The 19,143-nt window shown below is 47.4% G+C and overlaps 1 protein-coding gene across 1 annotated transcript; it reads left to right on the top strand.

Moving 5' to 3' along the window:
- Window positions 1–2,699: 2,699 nt before the first annotated feature.
- LOC101764705 (glutaredoxin-C15) lies at window positions 2,700–3,523 on the top strand. The gene has a single exon (XM_004962781.3). The coding sequence runs from the start codon at window positions 2,800–2,802 to the stop codon at window positions 3,112–3,114; it is 315 nt and encodes a 104-aa protein (XP_004962838.1). The 5' UTR covers window positions 2,700–2,799; the 3' UTR covers window positions 3,115–3,523.
- The last annotated feature ends 15,620 nt before the right edge of the window (window positions 3,524–19,143 follow it).

The raw sequence follows: 19,143 nt of genomic DNA, 5'->3' as shown, positions 1-19,143 counted from the left end.
CATAGGAAGCGAACCAATTGTTGTCTATACTCAAAATATACCGCGTCATGGCCCCATATCGGATTAGTTTGTAGCTCGTTCTGGTGTAATAACGAGACTCCCCTGTTCCTCTGTGGGGAGAAAAAATTAGGTCTCCCTGCTTGCTCTTTTCAAGATAAAAAAGTAGAGCTTCCCTATCAGAGCGATTTAGGGTTTTTAAAAAGACTCACATATATTCATTACCACCGCCTTTGAGGGGCACACAACAGCAAGAATTAGATAGCATCCCCTTAATCCGTTTTTTTTCTCAAGCACCTGGTGTGAGTAACTAGAAGAGATCACAACATAAAGAAGTTTCCTCCCCCACCATCATAAGAGAGGGGGGGAGGGGGGGGGGGTTTCTCTAAAAATCATTTTTCTAGGTACCGGTTGTTACCATATGACCTTTCAATTAATTGGCCTCAAAATCCATATGGACCAACAATAGCTAGGATATGCACATAAAATCTGGCAGTGCCATATGGCTAGTGCTAGCTAGTACAGCCGGCTCCTAATAACCTCATACGTGTCGGCTCCTAACCCTCATTTGTGCTGGCTATCCAGTTGTTCAGTATATCCATGTTGGCTGCCCATGCTAGCACGAATGCGACTGTCCATGCTGGCTAGCCTATCACAGTCAGCACAAATAGTCAAAACAAAAATTGGCAAACAAAAATTATTTTTCTAGACCCGGAAGGCCACCCCTAAGCCACCCTCATGTCTTTGGCACGAGTCACAAGTTAGGTGTTTTCACACGAATTGCGCGCACGCGAGGTATCTAGCCTTTAAACTGATGATTTCCCCGTAACGTGATCCCTCCCTACCATTCCATTTATACTTGGTTGCTATATGCAATAGGAAGTTCTACTCCTTTTGACCTTTGCTGTCTAAAGCTTTGGTTCATTATTTAGACATCTGTGGTTTGAAATAAAAAAATCAACAACAAAATTGTAGATCTCGATAACGTATAATTTTTATATAAAGTTTGTCTCCATCCGAGTCCTTATGAAAAAGTTAAAGATTTTTTAATACAATATGAAATCAAAATTGCAAAGGCCAAAACTTATCTGTGCCAGCTCCGGCATAGATGAGCCAATACGGCTGAGTATTTCTCTAATAGTATCCATATATATAAATCTCTTCGAACAAAGGTGAAATTGCTCACCTTATTCTCCTCCGATAAAATTGCTAGATAAAAGGGTGAACATGCTGGTGTCCATAAGTTAAAATTAGTTCATGGTTTGTATATTGCTGAAGTAACCAACGAACCATTGGGATACATCAGCATCCAATACTTTCGTATATGTGGCCGGTGGCCCTGGTCTTGGAAGAGAGATGGCAGATTCAAACCTTATCATAAACTTGGGGATCTTTCACGCTTTAGAAAGATTCTATATTTTTGCAGTGGTTAGCATCAGAAAAAAATATTCAAATATTCCACATAATCTTGCCATGCATGAAGTCGTTTTGAACATTATCTGCTAAGCATGTTCCATCAGCTAGGAACTTTTACCAAATGAACATGGACACATGCATGTATGAAGAACTATGCGTCTATGCCAACATTTATTATCTGGTGATTACATAATGTAACAGTTTTAGAGCAACCCCAACAGATTAAGAAAATCAATCCCCTTTCCCTATATTCTTGGTTAAAGGGGATTGAGGGGGAAAACATAGCTCCAACAGATTGAGAAAATAATTCCCTTATTTTTCTATAATTTTTTCTCAATTGAGAAAACCAACCCCCTCTCCCCTTTAGAAAGGGGATTCTACCCACTCCCCTTTCCTTATCCCCTTTCCTTCTTTCTCTCCCCACCGCAAGATGCCCTACCAGCGAGTCCTCCTGGCCAAACGATGTCGCCACCCCAGGCCACCTCGCCGGTATGCCGTGCCGGCCTCCTGTGCCTCCCCTTCGCGCCGGTGTGCCGCCATGGCTGCCCCCTCCTGTCGCGCCATGGGAAAGAGAAAAGGAAATAGAGAAAGGGGGTTTGTTGTGGTACTTATCCCTTTTATGTTGAAAATATGTTTTCAATCCCTTTTAACTAGTATAAGGAAATGAGATTTTCTCAATCTGTTGGAGTTCCTCTCACTATCTTTTAGGTTAGGGGCAGTGTTAACACTTAGTAGGACACTATTCTGGATTGGTCTGACCCGTGAACATTGTCCGTTAACAATTGAAATTTTAGTGCAAAATCTAGGTCTCAACAGTGATACCAAATTGATTAAGTTATGACTAAAGAAAACTAAACACAAAGACGGATCAACTCTATCACAATTTACCACATATGCTGATGGTTCCAACTTTTGCATTTCATCGCCCTCTTATAAGAATATTATCAGTGCATCACTGCGGACTCCCGTGTGTGGAGTGTGCAAGTAAAATTCAAACCCGACACGTCAAAAAAGAACAAAATAACATAATGAAAAAACAACATTCTCGAAAAACAAATGAAAAGCAGCTAAACGACGACAGAGACAGCATTATGCCCTATAGCACGCTCTAACGGTCGTTTTGAAGGAGCATACGTGTGCAATCCACACGTCCAAGATTCTTATGCTTATTGCCCAAATGGCCACGACCTCGCGAATCTTTGTCCTCTCTCCCTATCTCCTACAAGCACCCACTATTTCTCCTCTTCCTCTATCGGATCGGATGAACTCTATAAAAGGGCATCACACCCTGCACTCGCAAAGCACACAAAGACACAAATTAACATCAACATTGTTTGCTAGCAAGTTCGAGTTAGCTTAGAGAAATCAAGAAAGACGGCGGCGGCAATGGCGGAGAGGGTGTCGAGGCTGTCGACGGAGAAGGCGGTGGTGATCTTCACGCGAAGCCAGTGCCCGATGTGCCACACGGTGTTGAGCCTCTTCTCCGAGCTCGGCGTGTGCGCGGCGGTGCACGAGCTGGACAAGGACCCCCGCGGCCGCGACATGGAGCGGGAGCTCGCCCGCCGCCTCGGCCGTGCGCCGCCCGTCCCCGCCGTCTTCGTCGGCGGCAAGCTCGTCGGCTCCACCGACACGATCATGTCGCTGCACCTCGCCGGCAAGCTCGTGCCCATGCTCAAGGCCGCCGGCGCCATATGGCTCTGAATCCCTGCATCCACCGGCGACAGCAACTATAATCACTCACAAGTCACACCCCTAAATTTTGTACCTTGCGTGCATGCACCTGACCAATTGCAGGCACGTAAATTAAGAGCTATGTATACACATGCACATATTTGCATGGGTATAAGTATACACGATTATAGAGTGTGTTCACTAGTCAAGGATAAGAATAAGATGCACACCTGTCAGGACCGTCCGATCGTAATGGATGGCTAGGATATAAGCCAGTGATAGGGCAAGTTCTAACGTGAAGGTAACAGAGTCAAATGAACATGTGAGAGGTTTTGTTTAGCTGCTAATGTGTAACCTAGCAGTGCTGAAAAGGGTGTAAGGGACTTGTTTGTAACCTCCCCCTTTGAAGTTTCTCCAATGAGATACGAATTTTGGACTAGCGCTCTTCCTGTTCTTGGATTGTTTTCTTTCATATATATGATCAGCGGAGGACATGCCATTTTGTCTAAAAAGTAAATAAACATTTGAAAGTATAAATGACTACTTGCAAAAGATGAAAAACAAGCATATTCTTTTTGTTTGACAGTATGGATCGTGCAATGGAAATTCTATTAAATGCACACTACTAAGCTTGTATGGAGTCTTTTGCTTCTCATACTTGTTAAAGAGAGTTGAAAAGTAAAGAGCGACTCTAAGGAATATTAGTTACAGAAACCTTTCTTTCCTTTTGCTACTTGCCCTCCAATGATGCCTGTGTCTTTTACTGCTGCTCTGTCTTCATTTTCTTTTCTACACAAAACAATTCAAATGAAACTTTGTTACTCAACTTCGACATCACGACATCACGATAAGCTTCTGCATCATCTTTGTTACTCAACTTGCTAGGCTTGTGGTGTGGCTAACTTCAACCCTTTCCTCTTCCCAAAAGTACGATGTTATTGCAGAGGTAGCCACTGAATTGACGTACGACATCGAGCACTTCCAGCACCTAACTAATCATCGGCACGAGATGCTGTACAGGAGGGCCTTGGGCGCCTGCAATAGGTTCCTGAGGGTTGTCAGCTGCCGTGACGGTCGCGGGGACGTCGTGCTTCCACCATGGGTTGCCTAACCCCATTCATCCTCTCCACCTCCTACCCACCAAGCCAGTACGTCCTCTCAGCCACCCGTTCATCCGCCGTACTCGGACCCCTATACTGCACCACAGGCACATGCACCAGTGGCCGGGACGTCCTAGGGCACACCGGCACCACCACCGTTTTGGCGTGCCGCCGCCGGTCCATCCACTCTTCCACAAAACGTGACCCCGACAGGTATGTTAATGTTATTTTGTCGTACACCATTAACGAAATGTTGTCCAATTCACCTTACTAACCAATAATTTCTTAACACAGCCCCACAGATGTACGGAGCTTACAGTGGCGTGAGCTCTTTTCAACTGCACTAGGCACAGAGCTACACCACTACGGTAGGTGAAGAATACATGTTTTCTATTCCATTTTAAATACGCAGCTAAACTAACAATACCATTTCCTTCATTGCATAACAGGGTTCGTAGACCGTGGGGGGGCTTCAGAGGACTCCGTCAAGGAGGAGGGACAGAGATCCAGCGTCCATGCATGGGTGGACAAAATTTTCAGACCCGAGCCTGACGTGATCGGTGCCTCACAGTTGCATGACGCCCCGGAGGATCCTACACAGGACACGACCCAGGACCTCGCGACACCACCTACGGCCGCAACAGGACGTCCGCCTCGCAATGTTGCCCCACGGGAGCCCTTAACGTACGACCTGCAGCAGACCAAAGCAGCGCAGCGAGCAGCGAGGCGTGGTGGTGGTCGCGGTGAGCCTCATTTCAAGCGAGGACACATTTAGGGCGTAGGACCTCTTTTATCTTTTGTACGCCGGTTCAGGCTATCATGTGTACGATTGTATAGCGTACAATGTGTGGTCATCCGCAGACTACTCTATCTAGGCCGGGAGTTAAATCATTTTCAATTATTTCATTCAATCACTCTACCTCTCTCAAAAATGTCATAAAAAATTAAAGGAACCATATTCAAAACAGAGGTATAGCCTCAAATTACGAAGTTACGTATTGCAATGGAACTACATATGTAACACCCAAAATTTCAATAATTCAAACTCATTAAAATTTGCTGAAATTAAGGTGTTATTTAAATTCTAGGCATTTAAATTCATTTTCCTTAATTCAATTAATTCATCATAGGATTTATTTGTGCATTCATGCTGGTGCATTTATTTTGATTGCTTGAGTTTGAATCAAAGTTTGAATTTTCAAACTTGAATTCAATTTCCAAATCATTTTCTATTTCTCTTTCTCTTTCTTTTCCTTCTTCTTCAACTGGGCCGCATCTTCTCTTCTTCCCCTTTCTTTTTCTTCTTTCGGCCCAGCACCCCCCCTTCATTTCTTTCTTCTCCCGCGCGGCCCGTCTCCACCTCCGGCCAGCCGCTCGGCCCGCTCCCACCTTCTTTCCTCCGGCCCAGCTCCTCGCCGCTTCGCCTCCTCCCCGCTGCTCACGCGCGCTCGCGCCGGCCCAGCTCCGCTCGGCCTGCTCTCTTCCTCGGCCCGCGAAGCTCCGCCGGCCCTCCTCCTTTTCTTCCTCTCGCGGCCCAGCTGCGCCGGCCCAGCTCCCCACCTCTGCAGCTCGCCGCCCGCTCGCGCTCCCCCGCCTCGCAGCCCACGAGCGCGCCGGCCCGCGACACCGCTGCGGCCTGCCTTCGCCCGCGTCCGCTGACAGGTGGGCCCCACCCGCCTTCTTCCTCCTCCGGCCGAATCCGGCCGGACTCCCGCAACCGCCGCGCGCCTTCTCCGCCCCGGACTCCATCCGCTCCGTCTCCTCCGGGGGGATTTAAACCCGCGCCGGCGCTATCTCCTAGCGCCTATAAAAGCCGCCGCCCCTCCCGGTCTCTTCCACCAGCGCCCGCGCCCCAAAACCCTAGCCGCCACGAGCTCCAGCGCCGCCGCCTCTTCCTCGCCGTCTACCGCCGCCGTCGGTGAGCTCCGGTCGACGAGGACCCCCAAAACGGGATCGCCGTGTTCTTCTCCTTCTTTTGGTGCAACCCGCGCGTCAAACGGTGCCCCGGAGCGCTGTTTCGGTCGACTCCGGCGACCCGCCGCCGCTCGCCGTCGCGCGCCGACGCTCGCCGCCGCCGCCGTTCTGTTTCCGCCGCCGCCCGCGAGTCATCGACGACCGAGGCCGTCCGATCTCGATCCGACGGTCGAACGCGGGTCAAGTCAGACCGCGTACCGGTCAACGTCGCCGCGCCGCGCCGCTTTTGCTCTTTAGCCCCCGCAGTTTCCGCAAATCAACCCGCGGTCCAGATCGCGTTGAAAATATTTACAGATCTGCCCTCTCATTTTTCGGTTTAACCCTTGAGCTTTCCAGAAATCAACCCGCCGTCCGGGTTTGATGTTTTTACGCGTCAGACCCTCGGTTTATACGCATAATTACGTATAAGCCCTCGTTTTTCGCGGATAGGCCCTAAAAGTTTTGTTTTTCTTACAGAAAAGTCCCTGGATCTTGTTTTAATCATATCTTTTGCATCTTAACTCCGTTTTTCGCGTTCTTTATATCCACATGTTCGTTTTAAAGCGTAGATCATCTTTTCAAGCTTGTTTTCTCTGTTTGACTATGTTTGGTGTACTGTTTTCTTACTTTTGCCCATGTTTGCTTGTATGTGCTCGTGTGACGCGTGTAGACGCCGCGCAGTTCGAGGGAGTTGCCGATCAAGCCTTCGAGGAGTACGAACAGCAGGAGCAAGGCCAAGAAGGCAAGTTGTGTCCTTGATCACTACCTTGTTGACCTATACACCTTTACTTTCTCGTACTCAACAGTTATGCTATGCACATGTTAAGATTAAATTGATGGGTCCCAATTAAGGTTCGCCTAGATTGATTTACCTTTGCCTTGACCAACCGGTTTACTCTATGTTGGGTAGCTCATGCTTAGTGCTTACTTGGTTCATGGTGGTTTAACTTCACGCAATGCTTAATCTTGCTTTACTTATGTTATACCTTTCATTAAGACAAGATCATTATTTGTTAATCGGAACATGGAGAACCACCCAGGAAAACAGTGCTACCACAAGACTAAATGGCTCTGGTCTTGGCTGATTAATTAGAAACCTTAGTCTGGGGTGACCTTACTCGGGATGAGGCAAGAGGGGGGACTGAGTCGTTGCATTTACCTGGGATGGGTGGTGCACGCCAGACACCGAAACCTTAGCGGGTTACCACTGACTAATGAATCTTTGTAAAGGCCTCGTAGCGTCCCTATGCAATCACACCTCGGAAGTGTGGTATGGTGCCTTGCAAACACCGCATGGTTGGGTCCAAAGTTCTTATGAACTTTTACGCGACTTGTGGGTAAAGATGTGCCACCTCTGCAGAGTGTTAAACTGATCGATCAGCCGTGCTCACGGTTAAGAGCGGCCTGGACCCTCACATGATAATATTATCGGAAGATGGACTTAACTTGTTATCATTTCATGCATTTGTTGCTTTATTTATGTTCTTGTTTAATTTCGGGTGGTATGAACTTATACTTAGTTAATTGCTAATAAAACTTGACCAACTTAATTAAAAGCGAATGCTATTTATGCCTTAGCCATACCTTGATTTAGCCTTACACTACACTTTTCCCCACGACTTGTTGAGTACCAACCATAAGTGTACTCACCCTTGCAAAACCGCTGTTCAGACCAAGTTAATTGGGAAGAGGAGTACTTCCACGACTTCGAGGAGTTCTAGGCGTACGTTTCTTCAGTCAGCTGCCTGTGGAGTCGTCGTCATCTTTGGAGTTCTGCTGCGTAATAATTAGGCTTTGTGGTTTATGTGAGACTTTCGGTCATGTAATAATGGTTAATACTCTCTTTATTCGATTTAGGACTGTCTTTGCTATTCACTATTGTCGTACATGTGTGTAACTTGATCCTGGCGCACATGTATTTAATGCACTCGATTTTGTCCTTAAAATCGGGTGTGACAAAAGTGGTATCAGAGCCGTGTTGACTGTAGGACGTTAGCCTAGTTAGAAAATGGTCGTATTTAAGGATTATAATAATCTAGTAGCCATTCCTACCTTTCTTAATTTAAATCTACTTGATTATTCTTAAACTTGATTTGTCTCATCCTTATTGCTATTTTATTATCTAGCTTTGTTCAAAATTTTATTCTAAAAAAAATCTTCTTTCTTTCTGCTAGATGGCTCGCACCCGGTTGACCGCACGCAAGAGCACCCGTCTGCCGCGTCATGGCATCGCGCCGTCGCACGCCCCCGTGGATCCTTGGGACGAGGAAGAAGAGGAAGAGATCTTCCAGCATCCGGGGGATGACTCTGACGAGGACGCCGTGACCGTGGAGCTGGAGACCACGCCGTCACCAGCACCGTCGCCAGCACCGATGCCCGCTCCTGCACCAGCCCCGACGCCCGTACTGGTCGTCGACTTGACGGATGATGAGCCCGAAGCAGATCCCAAGCCCGAGACATGGATCAAATGGGTGAAGGAACATTATGGCCAAGGAGTGCACATGGCCGACATACTCAGGTGGACTTGTCACCGCTTGGGGTACGGCATGAGGCCACTCTACAAGTGCTCCCGGTTCACCCACCCTCGCTATCCTACTTTTTGGGAGGTGAAGGTTGTCCTTCGTGAGGAGCACGAAGGAGGATGGGAGGTGAAGGCTATTCACCATGATGTGACCATAAGGAGGACCATGGAATCCGGCATTGCCGAGGCCGCCAGGAGGGCACTTGAGGTCGTCTCCCACAATGAACGGCCGTGACTGCAGCACACTTACCATCGGTTCCTTCCTTACCGAGCTAGTAGGGAAGCAAGAACCTTCATCGCTACTAATGATGGGGTTGACATGGCTACAAACTTCCTCCGCAAGTACACGTCGGCAGCTCTCACCGCATTGAATGAAGCAAACAACCACATCCAGGAGCTTCAACAGGAGGTTCAGGAACTCCGGTGGGAGAGGGATGCGAATATGGCTGCCGCGACGGGAGCACCCCCGCCGCAGGAGTTTGCTGTTCATCCCGCTTCGTCGCCGTCGCCTAAGCGTCCCCGCTACGACTCGCCCGGCGCCGCCGCAGAAGACCTCTAGGAAATTAGGAGTGTTTTAGTTTAAGTTCTTGCAATCGTTAGACGTCGTTCGAGTGTGTTAGTTAAAGTGTGCTTAGATGTTTGGTTTTGTGCTACATGTTTGAGTTGGATTTTGTAATGAGTGCGGTATGTGGGGCAATTGCCACACGATACTGGTCTTAATAAATAAAGTGCTTAGTTGGGTTCTATTTCTGTTCTAAATCAGTACTTAATCTTCCTTAATCGTGATCTATCCTCTGTCTAAATCTATCTATCATGCAAGCTAAGCGACATTCAATTCTGTTCTCGACATTATCTGACACGCCAGTACTGTTTTATTTATAACTCGAGCTACGGAAGTCCAAATGACATGAAACCAGTGGGGTTAGTTTCATAACTTCGTGGAGTATTTTCTGTAAAAGTTTCAGAATTTTTGGATTATCTGTCTGGGAGACGTATGCAAAATAGTAAAGCACTCAGAATCTGAAACCGTCAACCGACACTGTCAGCTTGTTAATTTTGTAACTCGAGATCCAGAAGTCCGATTAAGATGATTCCAGTTGGGTTGGTTCACAAATTTAATAAGTTACGACTTGGTAATTTATCAGAATTTATGGACACTTCTTCTGACGGCCACACCTAATTAAATGAAGCTAACAGAATCTGTTTTACTTTTACATCTTGTCGCTTTATCTTTCTCAGTTATTCTTTCACACATCTATCTAAATCTATTGTCTCTAACGCTCAGATGGTAAACACCAGGTCCGGATCAGGAGTTGACCGTCCCGCAGTGCCTCGCCTCAGGGACAACAGCAGCAATCCCAACACCGCTCCGCAACAGGATCAGCAAGCACCTGCAGGGATGGAGCAGTTTCTAGCAGCTCAGACTCAGCTTCTCGCCGGACTGACCAACACCGTGGCAGCTTTACAAGCTCAGCTGAATAATAATAACAACAACAACAACCAGCAGCAGCCACCGCCAAGGGACAGGCACAGGGAGTTCATGAGCCACAAGCCCCCGACGTTCTCACATTCTCCGGATCCGTTAGATGCTGATGATTGGCTGAAAACGGTGGAGAAGATGCTGAATATCGCCCAGTGTACTGACAGGGAGAAGGTCCTGTATGCTTCAGGACACCTGGAAGGGCCAGCTGCTGATTGGTGGGATGCTTACACCGCCGCACATGCCAATGCTAATGGCATTACTTGGGATGAATTCAGGACTAGCTTCAGAAGTCATCATATTCCTTCTGGATTAATGAAGCTTAAAAAGAAGGAGTTCCTTGCTCTTAAGCAGGGGAACATGACAGTGGCAGAGTACAGGGACAAGTTCGTCCAGTTGTCCCGATATGCTCCCGAGGATGTTGCTGATGATGAGCAGAAGCAGGAGCTGTTCTTGGATGGGTTGATTGGGCCACTCCAATATCAGCTTATGTCGCACACCTTCCCCAGTTTCCAGAAGATGCTCGACAAGGCAATTGGCCTGGAACACAAGAGGAATGAGCTCGGGGAGATGAAGAGGAAATTCAATTCCCAGTCGTCTTCAGGAAGCAACACTCGCCCTCGCTTTGCTCCACAGCAAGGGACGCCGTTCCGCGCAGGGGGTCCGAGTGGGAATTTTGGGCAGCAGTCATTCCAGCGCCCTAGCCCTCAGTTCCAGCGTCCAGGGATGCAGACTATGCAGACTCCGCGCCCAAACTTTACGCAGAACCGCCAGATGACCCCTACTGGCACTCCAGCAAGGCCCAATGCTCCAGTGGGACCTACTTGCTTCAAGTGTGGCGAGGTTGGTCATTATGCCAGCTCTTGTCCTAAGAGAGGTGGACCAGCTACCCCCGTGCAGAACAACAGTGCTCCTCGGCAGAATCAGATGCAGCAACCGAGGAATGGGAACCAGACCCCACAAGGCAATCAGGGGCAGCAAAGCTTTGTTCGTGGCAAGGTGAACCACATGGAAGCTGAGACTGCTAAAGAGGCTCCAGATGTAGTGCTCGGTATGTTCTTTGTCAACTCTGCCCCCGCATCAGTTTTATTTGACTCTGGAGCATCGCATTCTTTTGTCACTAGTCATTATGTAGCCAAGCATAATATACCCATGCATACCATGAGGCATCATATGCTAGTGAGTTCACCTGGGGGGTCAATGAAGGCTCAATACATCTGTCCACAAGTTAAACTGAGAATAATGGGTATAGAGTTTCCGGCTGATCTTATCGTCCTTGAGTCCGGTGGAATCGATGTAATTCTGGGAATGAGATGGTTAGCCACTTTTGATGCAACGATTCAGTGTGCCAAGAGGACAGTTCTGCTAACAGGTCCTGATGGAGAGAAAGTGGAATTTGTAGCTACTATACCTTCAGCGGCAGATTGTGTAGTTAATCAGTTGGCTGGAAAATCCTTGGAAGATATCAAAGTGGTGTGTGACTACCCGGATGTGTTCCCCGACGATTTACCAGGTATGCCACCTGACCGCGACATTGAATTTGCTATTGATCTTTTACCTGGTACTGCACCTATCTCCAAACGTCCTTATAGAATGTCAGTTGAACAATTAAAAGAATTGAAACAACAACTAGAGGAATTATCAGCAAAACAGTTTATTCGGCCTAGTTCATCACCGTGGGGAGCACCGGTTATCTTTGTGCCAAAGAAGGACGGTACTCAGAGGATGTGTGTGGATTATAGAGCACTGAACGAGGTGACCGTCAAGAACAAGTACCCATTGCCTCGCATTGAGGATTTGTTCAATCAGATGAGAGGAGCCAAGGTATTCTCCAAGATTGATTTGCGATCGGGATATCATCAGATGAAGATCAGGCCGTCTGACATACCCAAGACCGCTTTTACTTCCAGATATGGTCTCTTCGAGTACACGGTAATGTCGTTCGGGCTGACAAATGCTCTAGCTTACTTCATGTATCTGATGAATAAGGTATTTATGGAGTACCTGGATAAGTTCGTTGTGGTGTTCATTGATGATATTATGATTTACTCCAAGAGTGAGGAAGAACATGAGGAACACTTGAGGTTAGTGCTTCAGAAATTGAGGGAACATCAGTTGTATGCTAAATTCAGCAAGTGTGAGTTCCGGATAAAGGAAGTCTCTTTCCTTGGTCATATCATCTCCGATGGTGGAATTTCAGTGGATCCAGGCAAGGTTAGGGATGTCTTGAAGTGGAATCCGCCGCAGACAGTAACTGAGATCAGGAGTTTTCTCGGGCTTGCAGGCTATTACCGCAGGTTCATTGAGGGATTCTCCAAGATAGTAAAGCCCCTCACTACGCTACTAGAAAAAGGAAGGGAATTCAAATGGACAAAGGCATGTCAGGCAAGTTTTGAGGAACTGAAGAAGAGGTTGACCATAGCTCCAGTATTGGTAATGCCAGATCTACATAAGGGGTTCGACATATATTGTGATGCATCTCGACAGGGTTTAGGCTGTGTTCTGATGCAGGAAGGTCATGTGATCGCCTATGCTTCCAGGCAATTGAGGAAACATGAGCAGAATTACCCGACTCATGATTTGGAGTTAGCCGCAGTGGTGCATGCTTGAAGATTTGGAGGCACTACATTCTGGGGACTAAGTGTCAGATCTATACTGATCACAAGAGTCTCAAGTACATTTTCACTCAGAAGGACCTTAATCTGAGACAGCGACGATGGTTAGAGCTCATCAATGATTATAATCTGGAGATTCACTATCATCCTGGTAAGGCTAATCTGGTTGCAGACGCTTTGAGTCGGAAGGGTCATGTTAACTTAGCCTTAGCATTCCAGCTACCTGATGAGTTGATGAAAGAATTTGAGAGGCTCAACTTGAGCGTCGTTGCGCATACCGAGGGAGCAACGATGGAAGTGGAGTCGACTCTAGAGCAAGAGATACGGGCAGGACAACTTGAGGATGCCAAGGTCAAGGAAACTAAGGAGATGGTAAAGGAAGGAAGAGCCACTGACTTCACGGAAGACTCTCAGGGAACCTTATGGGTCAAAGGAAGGATTTGGGTACCCGATGTGGGAGATCTCCGAGAGACGATCTTGAAAGAAGCTCACGATTCTGCTTATTCCATCCACCCCGGCAGTACCAAGATGTATCAAGATCTTAAGCAGAAGTATTGGTGGCCCGGAATGAAGAAAGATGTAGCTGCACATGTAGCCATTTGCGACATATGTCAAAAGGTCAAGGCTGAACATCAGAGGCCAGCTGGGTTACTCCAGCCATTGAAAGTGCCGGAATGGAAGTGGGAAGAAATTGGGATGGATTTCATTGTGGGTTTGCCTCGCACCCGAGATGGGTATGACTCTATATGGGTCATCGTGGATCGATTGACCAAGGTAGCTCACTTCATACCGGTAAGGACTACTTACACCGGATCCAAGCTAGCAGAGTTGTATATGGCAAGGATTGTGTGTTTACATGGTGTGCCTAAGAAGATTGTGTCTGACCGAGGTACTCAGTTCACGTCTCGCTTCTGGCAGAAATTGCATGAATCTCTGGGTACAAGGTTGAATTTCAGTTCCGCTTATCATCCTCAGACAGATGGACAGACCGAGAGAACAAATCAAATATTGGAGGATATGTTAAGAGCATGTGCACTGAAGCATGGAGGTAGTTGGGACAAGAGTCTACCTTATGCAGAGTTCTCCTATAATAACAGTTATCAAGCCAGTCTCAAAATGTCACCATTTGAGGCTTTGTATGGTAGAAAGTGCCGAACACCCCTTTATTGGAGTGAAACAGGAGAGAGTCAGCTATTCGGGCCAGAAATTATACAAGAGGCAGAAAGACAGGTCCAGATCATCCGAGAAAACTTGAGGACTGCTCAGTCTCGACAGAAGAGTTATGCTGACACCAGGAGAAGAGAATTGACCTTTGAGGAAGGTGATTATGTGTATCTCAAGGTATCGCCCATCAGGGGTATGCGCAGATTCAAGGTCAAAGGGAAGTTGTCACCTCGATTCATCGGTCCGTTCAAGATTCTTGAGCGAGTGGGACAAGTGGCCTATCGACTCGAGTTGCCTAACCAGTTGTCGGATGTACACGATGTGTTCCATATCTCACAGCTTAAGAAGTGCCTCAGAGTTCCCGAGGAACAGTTGCCAATGGAGGAATTGGATGTTCAGGATGATCTCACTTACACGGAACACCCCATTAAAATTTTGGATACTATGGAAAGGGTTACAAGAAATCGGACGATCAGAATGTGCAAGGTTCAGTGGAGTCACCATACAGTGGACGAGGCAACTTGGGAAAGAGAGGATGAGTTACAGAAGGAATTTCCCCATCTCTTTGCAGGATCTTCCGAATCTCGAGGACGAGATTCTTCTTAAGGGGGGTAGGATTTGTAACACCCAAAATTTCAATAATTCAAACTCATTAAAATTTGCTCAAATTAAGGTGTTATTTAAATTCTAGGCATTTAAATTCATTTTCCTTAATTCAATTAATTCATCATAGGATTTATTTGTGCATTCATGCTGGTGCATTTATTTTGATTGCTTGAGTTTGAATCAAAGTTTGAATTTTCAAACTTGAATTCAATTTCCAAATCATTTTCTATTTCTCTTTCTCTTTCTTTTCCTTCTTCTTCAACTGGGCCGCATCTTCTCTTCTTCCCCTTTCTTTTTCTTCTTTCGGCCCAGCACCCCCCCTTCCTTTCTTTCTTCTCCCGCGCGGCCCGTCTCCACCTCCGGCCAGCCGCTCGGCCCGCTCCCACCTTCTTTCCTCCGGCCCAGCTCCTCGCCGCTTCGCCTCCTCCCCGCTGCTCACGCGCGCTCGCGCCGGCCCAGCTCCGCTCGGCCTGCTCTCTTCCTCGGCCCGCGAAGCTCCGCCGGCCCTCCTCCTTTTCTTCCTCTCGCGGCCCAGCTGCGCCGGCCCAGCTCCCCACCTCTGCAGCTCGCCGCCCGCTCGCGCTCCCCCACCTCGCGGCCCACGAGCGCGCCGGCCCGCGACACCGCTGTGGCCTGCCTCCGCCCGCGTCCGCTGACGGGTGGGCCCCACCCGCCTTCTTCCTCCTCCGGCCGAATCCGGCCGGACTCCCGCAACCGCCGCGCGCCTTCTCCGCCCCGGACTCCATCCGCTCCGTCTCCTCCGGGGGGATTTAAACCCGCGCCGGCGCTATCTCCTAGCGCCTATAAAAGCCGCCGCCCCTCCCGGTCTCTTCCACCAGCGCCCGCGCCCCAAAACCCTAGCCGCCACGAGCTCCAGCGCCGCCGCCTCTTCCTCGCCGTCTACCGCCGCCGTCGGTGAGCTCCGGTCGACGAGGACCCCCAAAACGGGATCGCCGTGTTCTTCTCCTTCTTTTGGTGCAACCCGCGCGTCAAACGGTGCCCCGGAGCGCCGTTTCGGTCGACTCCGGCGACCCGCCGCCGCTCGCCGTCGCGCGCTGCCGCTCGCCGCCGCCGCCGTTCTGTTTCCGCCGCCGCCCGCGAGTCATCGACGACCGAGGCCGTCCGATCTCGATCTGACGGTCGAACGCGGGTCAAGTCAGACCGCGTACCGGTCAACGTCGCCGCGCCGCGCCGCTTTTGCTCTTTAGCCCCCGCAGTTTCCGCAAATCAACCCGCGGTCCAGATCGCGTTGAAAATATTTACAGATCTGCCCTCTCATTTTTCGGTTTAACCCTTGAGCTTTCCAGAAATCAACCCGCCGTCCGGGTTTGATGTTTTTACGCGTCAGACCCTCGGTTTATACGCATAATTACGTATAAGCCCTCGTTTTTCGCGGATAGGCCCTAAAAGTTTTGTTTTTCTTACAGAAAAGTCCCTGGATCTTGTTTTAATCATATCTTTTGCATCTTAACTCCGTTTTTCGCGTTCTTTATATCCACATGTTCGTTTTAAAGCGTAGATCATCTTTTCAAGCTTGTTTTCTCTGTTTGACTATTTTTGGTGTACTGTTTTCTTACTTTTGCCCATGTTTGCTTGTATGTGCTCGTGTGACGCGTGTAGACGCCGCGCAGTTCGAGGGAGTTGCCGATCAAGCCTTCGAGGAGTACGAACAGCAGGAGCAAGGCCAAGAAGGCAAGTTGTGTCCTTGATCACTACCTTGTTGACCTATACACCTTTACTTTCTCGTACTCAATAGTTATGCTATGCACATGTTAAGATTAAATTGATGGGTCCCAATTAAGGTTCGCCTAGATTGATTTACCTTTGCCTTGACCAACCGGTTTACTCTATGTTGGGTAGCTCATGCTTAGTGCTTACTTGGTTCATGGTGGTTTAACTTCACGCAATGCTTAATCTTGCTTTACTTATGTTATACCTTTCATTAAGACAAGATCATTATTTGTTAATCGGAACATGGAGAACCACCCAGGAAAACAGTGCTACCACAAGACTAAATGGCTCTGGTCTTGGCTGATTAATTAGAAACCTTAGTCTGGGGTGACCTTACTCGGGATGAGGCAAGAGGGGGGACTGAGTCGTTGCATTTACCTGGGATGGGTGGTGCACGCCAGACACCGAAACCTTAGCGGGTTACCACTGACTAATGAATCTTTGTAAAGGCCTCGTAGCGTCCCTATGCAATCACACCTCGGAAGTGTGGTATGGTGCCTTGCAAACACCGCATGGTTGGGTCCAAAGTTCTTATGAACTTTTACGCGACTTGTGAGTAAAGATGTGCCACCTCTGCAGAGTGTTAAACTGATCGATCAGCCGTGCTCACGGTTAAGAGCGGCCTGGACCCTCACATGATAATATTATCGGAAGATGGACTTAACTTGTTATCATTTCATGCATTTGTTGCTTTATTTATGTTCTTGTTTAATTTCGGGTGGTATGAACTTATACTTAGTTAATTGCTAATAAAACTTGACCAACTTAATTAAAAGCGAATGCTATTTATGCCTTAGCCATACCTTGATTTAGCCTTACACTACACTTTTCCCCACGACTTGTTGAGTACCAACCATAAGTGTACTCACCCTTGCAAAACCGCTGTTCAGACCAAGTTAATTGGGAAGAGGAGTACTTCCACGACTTCGAGGAGTTCTAGGCGTACGTTTCTTCAGTCAGCTGCCTGTGGAGTCGTCGTCATCTTTGGAGTTCCGCTGCGTAATAATTAGGCTTTGTGGTTTATGTGAGACTTTCGGTCATGTAATAATGGTTAATACTCTCTTTATTCGATTTAGCACTGTCTTTGCTATTCACTATTGTCGTACATGTGTGTAACTTGATCCTGGCGCACATGTATTTAATGCACTCGATTTTGTCCTTAAAATCGGGTGTGACAACATAATTGAAATAATTGATAAAAATGAAGGAAAAATAATTGATAAAATCAACAAAAATGAAGGAAAAATAATTGAAACGAGTGCTTATAGCCGTTTCAACCAGCTATAACGTCGCCAACCCGGCGGGGGCTCTTACCGCCAGCTAAAACGGCGGAAGAGCCCTTACCACCATTTTGTATGGCGGTAAGGGCCATTCCACCGTTTCAGCCGGCAAGACAGGCCCGCACGTGGCAGCCAGCACCCTTCCGCCGTTTGAACTGGCGAAAGAAGCCCTACCGCCGTTTGGTCTAGCGGCATACATCTATTTTTACAAATTTTTTATTCAACTATTTATTTCTACAAAATCATAAAAAAATAAAAAAAATAAAAAAAGTGCAACAGCCACAGCCAGCCCCAATATTTCCGTGCAGTTTCTCTTTTCTTTTATCAAAACAATATTTGGGCAAAGATGATGATGGTTCTAGTGTGGGGAAAGGAAAGAGTTTACTTTTGCCTTGTGTTTGCGTTCCATTTTTTGTTATCAACAAACAAAGAGATGATTTACAGTCGCATTATTTTCAGGGGAACAAGGTGATGCTCTACTAAGTACTAATACACAAAAGATGCTAGGAAGATGAATTTTCTAGAAAAATGGCATCATCTTCAAAATAATCCGTATGCTCTGTTTGAAAAGAGAGCCAATCACTGGTAGCTGACATCATATTCTTCTTACGAAAGATAAACTCGATCTTCTCGCTCTCGTTTCACTAACCACTAAAGTAACAGTAAACATCAACATGATAAGCATGCATTTGTCGATGAAAAAGATAAAATGAATTCTCTATTGAGTTGCGAAACCATCACACTAGATAAGCATGCATTTGTCGATGAAAAAGATAAAATGAATTCTCTATTGAGTTGCGAAACCATCACACTAAGGGACCACGACACCCTAAGAGGGGGTGAATTGGGTGTTCTAAAGGCTCCAAGCACATATAAAAAATATTACAATTTCTATCTAGATGTGCAGTAGGTTTTTCTATGTATTGCTATCTCTACTGCAAAAGAGTTTTGCACCCTAGGTTCCAATCCTATAAACTACACATGGCAATTCTAGGAAAGGTAAACACGGCATATAAGTGCAATAAAAAATGTGAAAGTAAATAAGGTAGAGAAGTCAAACTCCCGGTGTGGAGACACAGCAATTTTTACCGAGGTATCAGAAACCAAAACTTTCCACTCGTCCTCATTGTTGGAGCCCCTCTCAAGGGAATGCCCACAAGGGCATAACCTTCCCGGTCAAGTAACTTCGTAGGATAGCCGACGGGCCTTCCCCACGCGCAAGTGGATCTCCGCCTAGCCTCTCCCGGATGCTCCTTGCCGCTCTTCACTAGGTAGAGCTTCGGAAAAATGCCTAGAGCCTCTCCTCCCTATCACAGGCACCGGCGGCCACTCCACAAACGCAGTTGGAGGGTCTCGCAAGGCGTACAATCCCCAGATTTACAACTCTTGGTGCGTGCAAACACCGATACAAAGGAGGAGTGCAAACCTCACCTAACTCTAGGCTATTCCCTAAAGCAATGCGCTAATAGGCCTAAACTAGCACTAATCAAGACCTAAGCCTTATGCTAATTGCCTTAATCTTCTCTTTAGCGCTTTGGTGGATAGAGCACTTGTGTGTATGTGAGAACCAAGCCTATAGCTTCTCCAAGCTCTAACACACCTCAAATGG

Source organism: Setaria italica, chromosome III (genome assembly GCF_000263155.2).
Source record: "Setaria italica strain Yugu1 chromosome III, Setaria_italica_v2.0, whole genome shotgun sequence".
NCBI lineage: Eukaryota > Viridiplantae > Streptophyta > Magnoliopsida > Poales > Poaceae > Setaria > Setaria italica.
Note: the sequence above shows the minus strand (reverse complement) of the source record. Positions and strands in the feature narration are given on the sequence as shown.

Bases quoted from the DNA above. Each gene is read 5' to 3' on its own strand.
- LOC101764705 (XM_004962781.3), top strand. From the start codon at position 2,800: ATGGCGGAGAGGGTGTCGAGGCTGTCGACGGAGAAGGCGGTGGTGATC.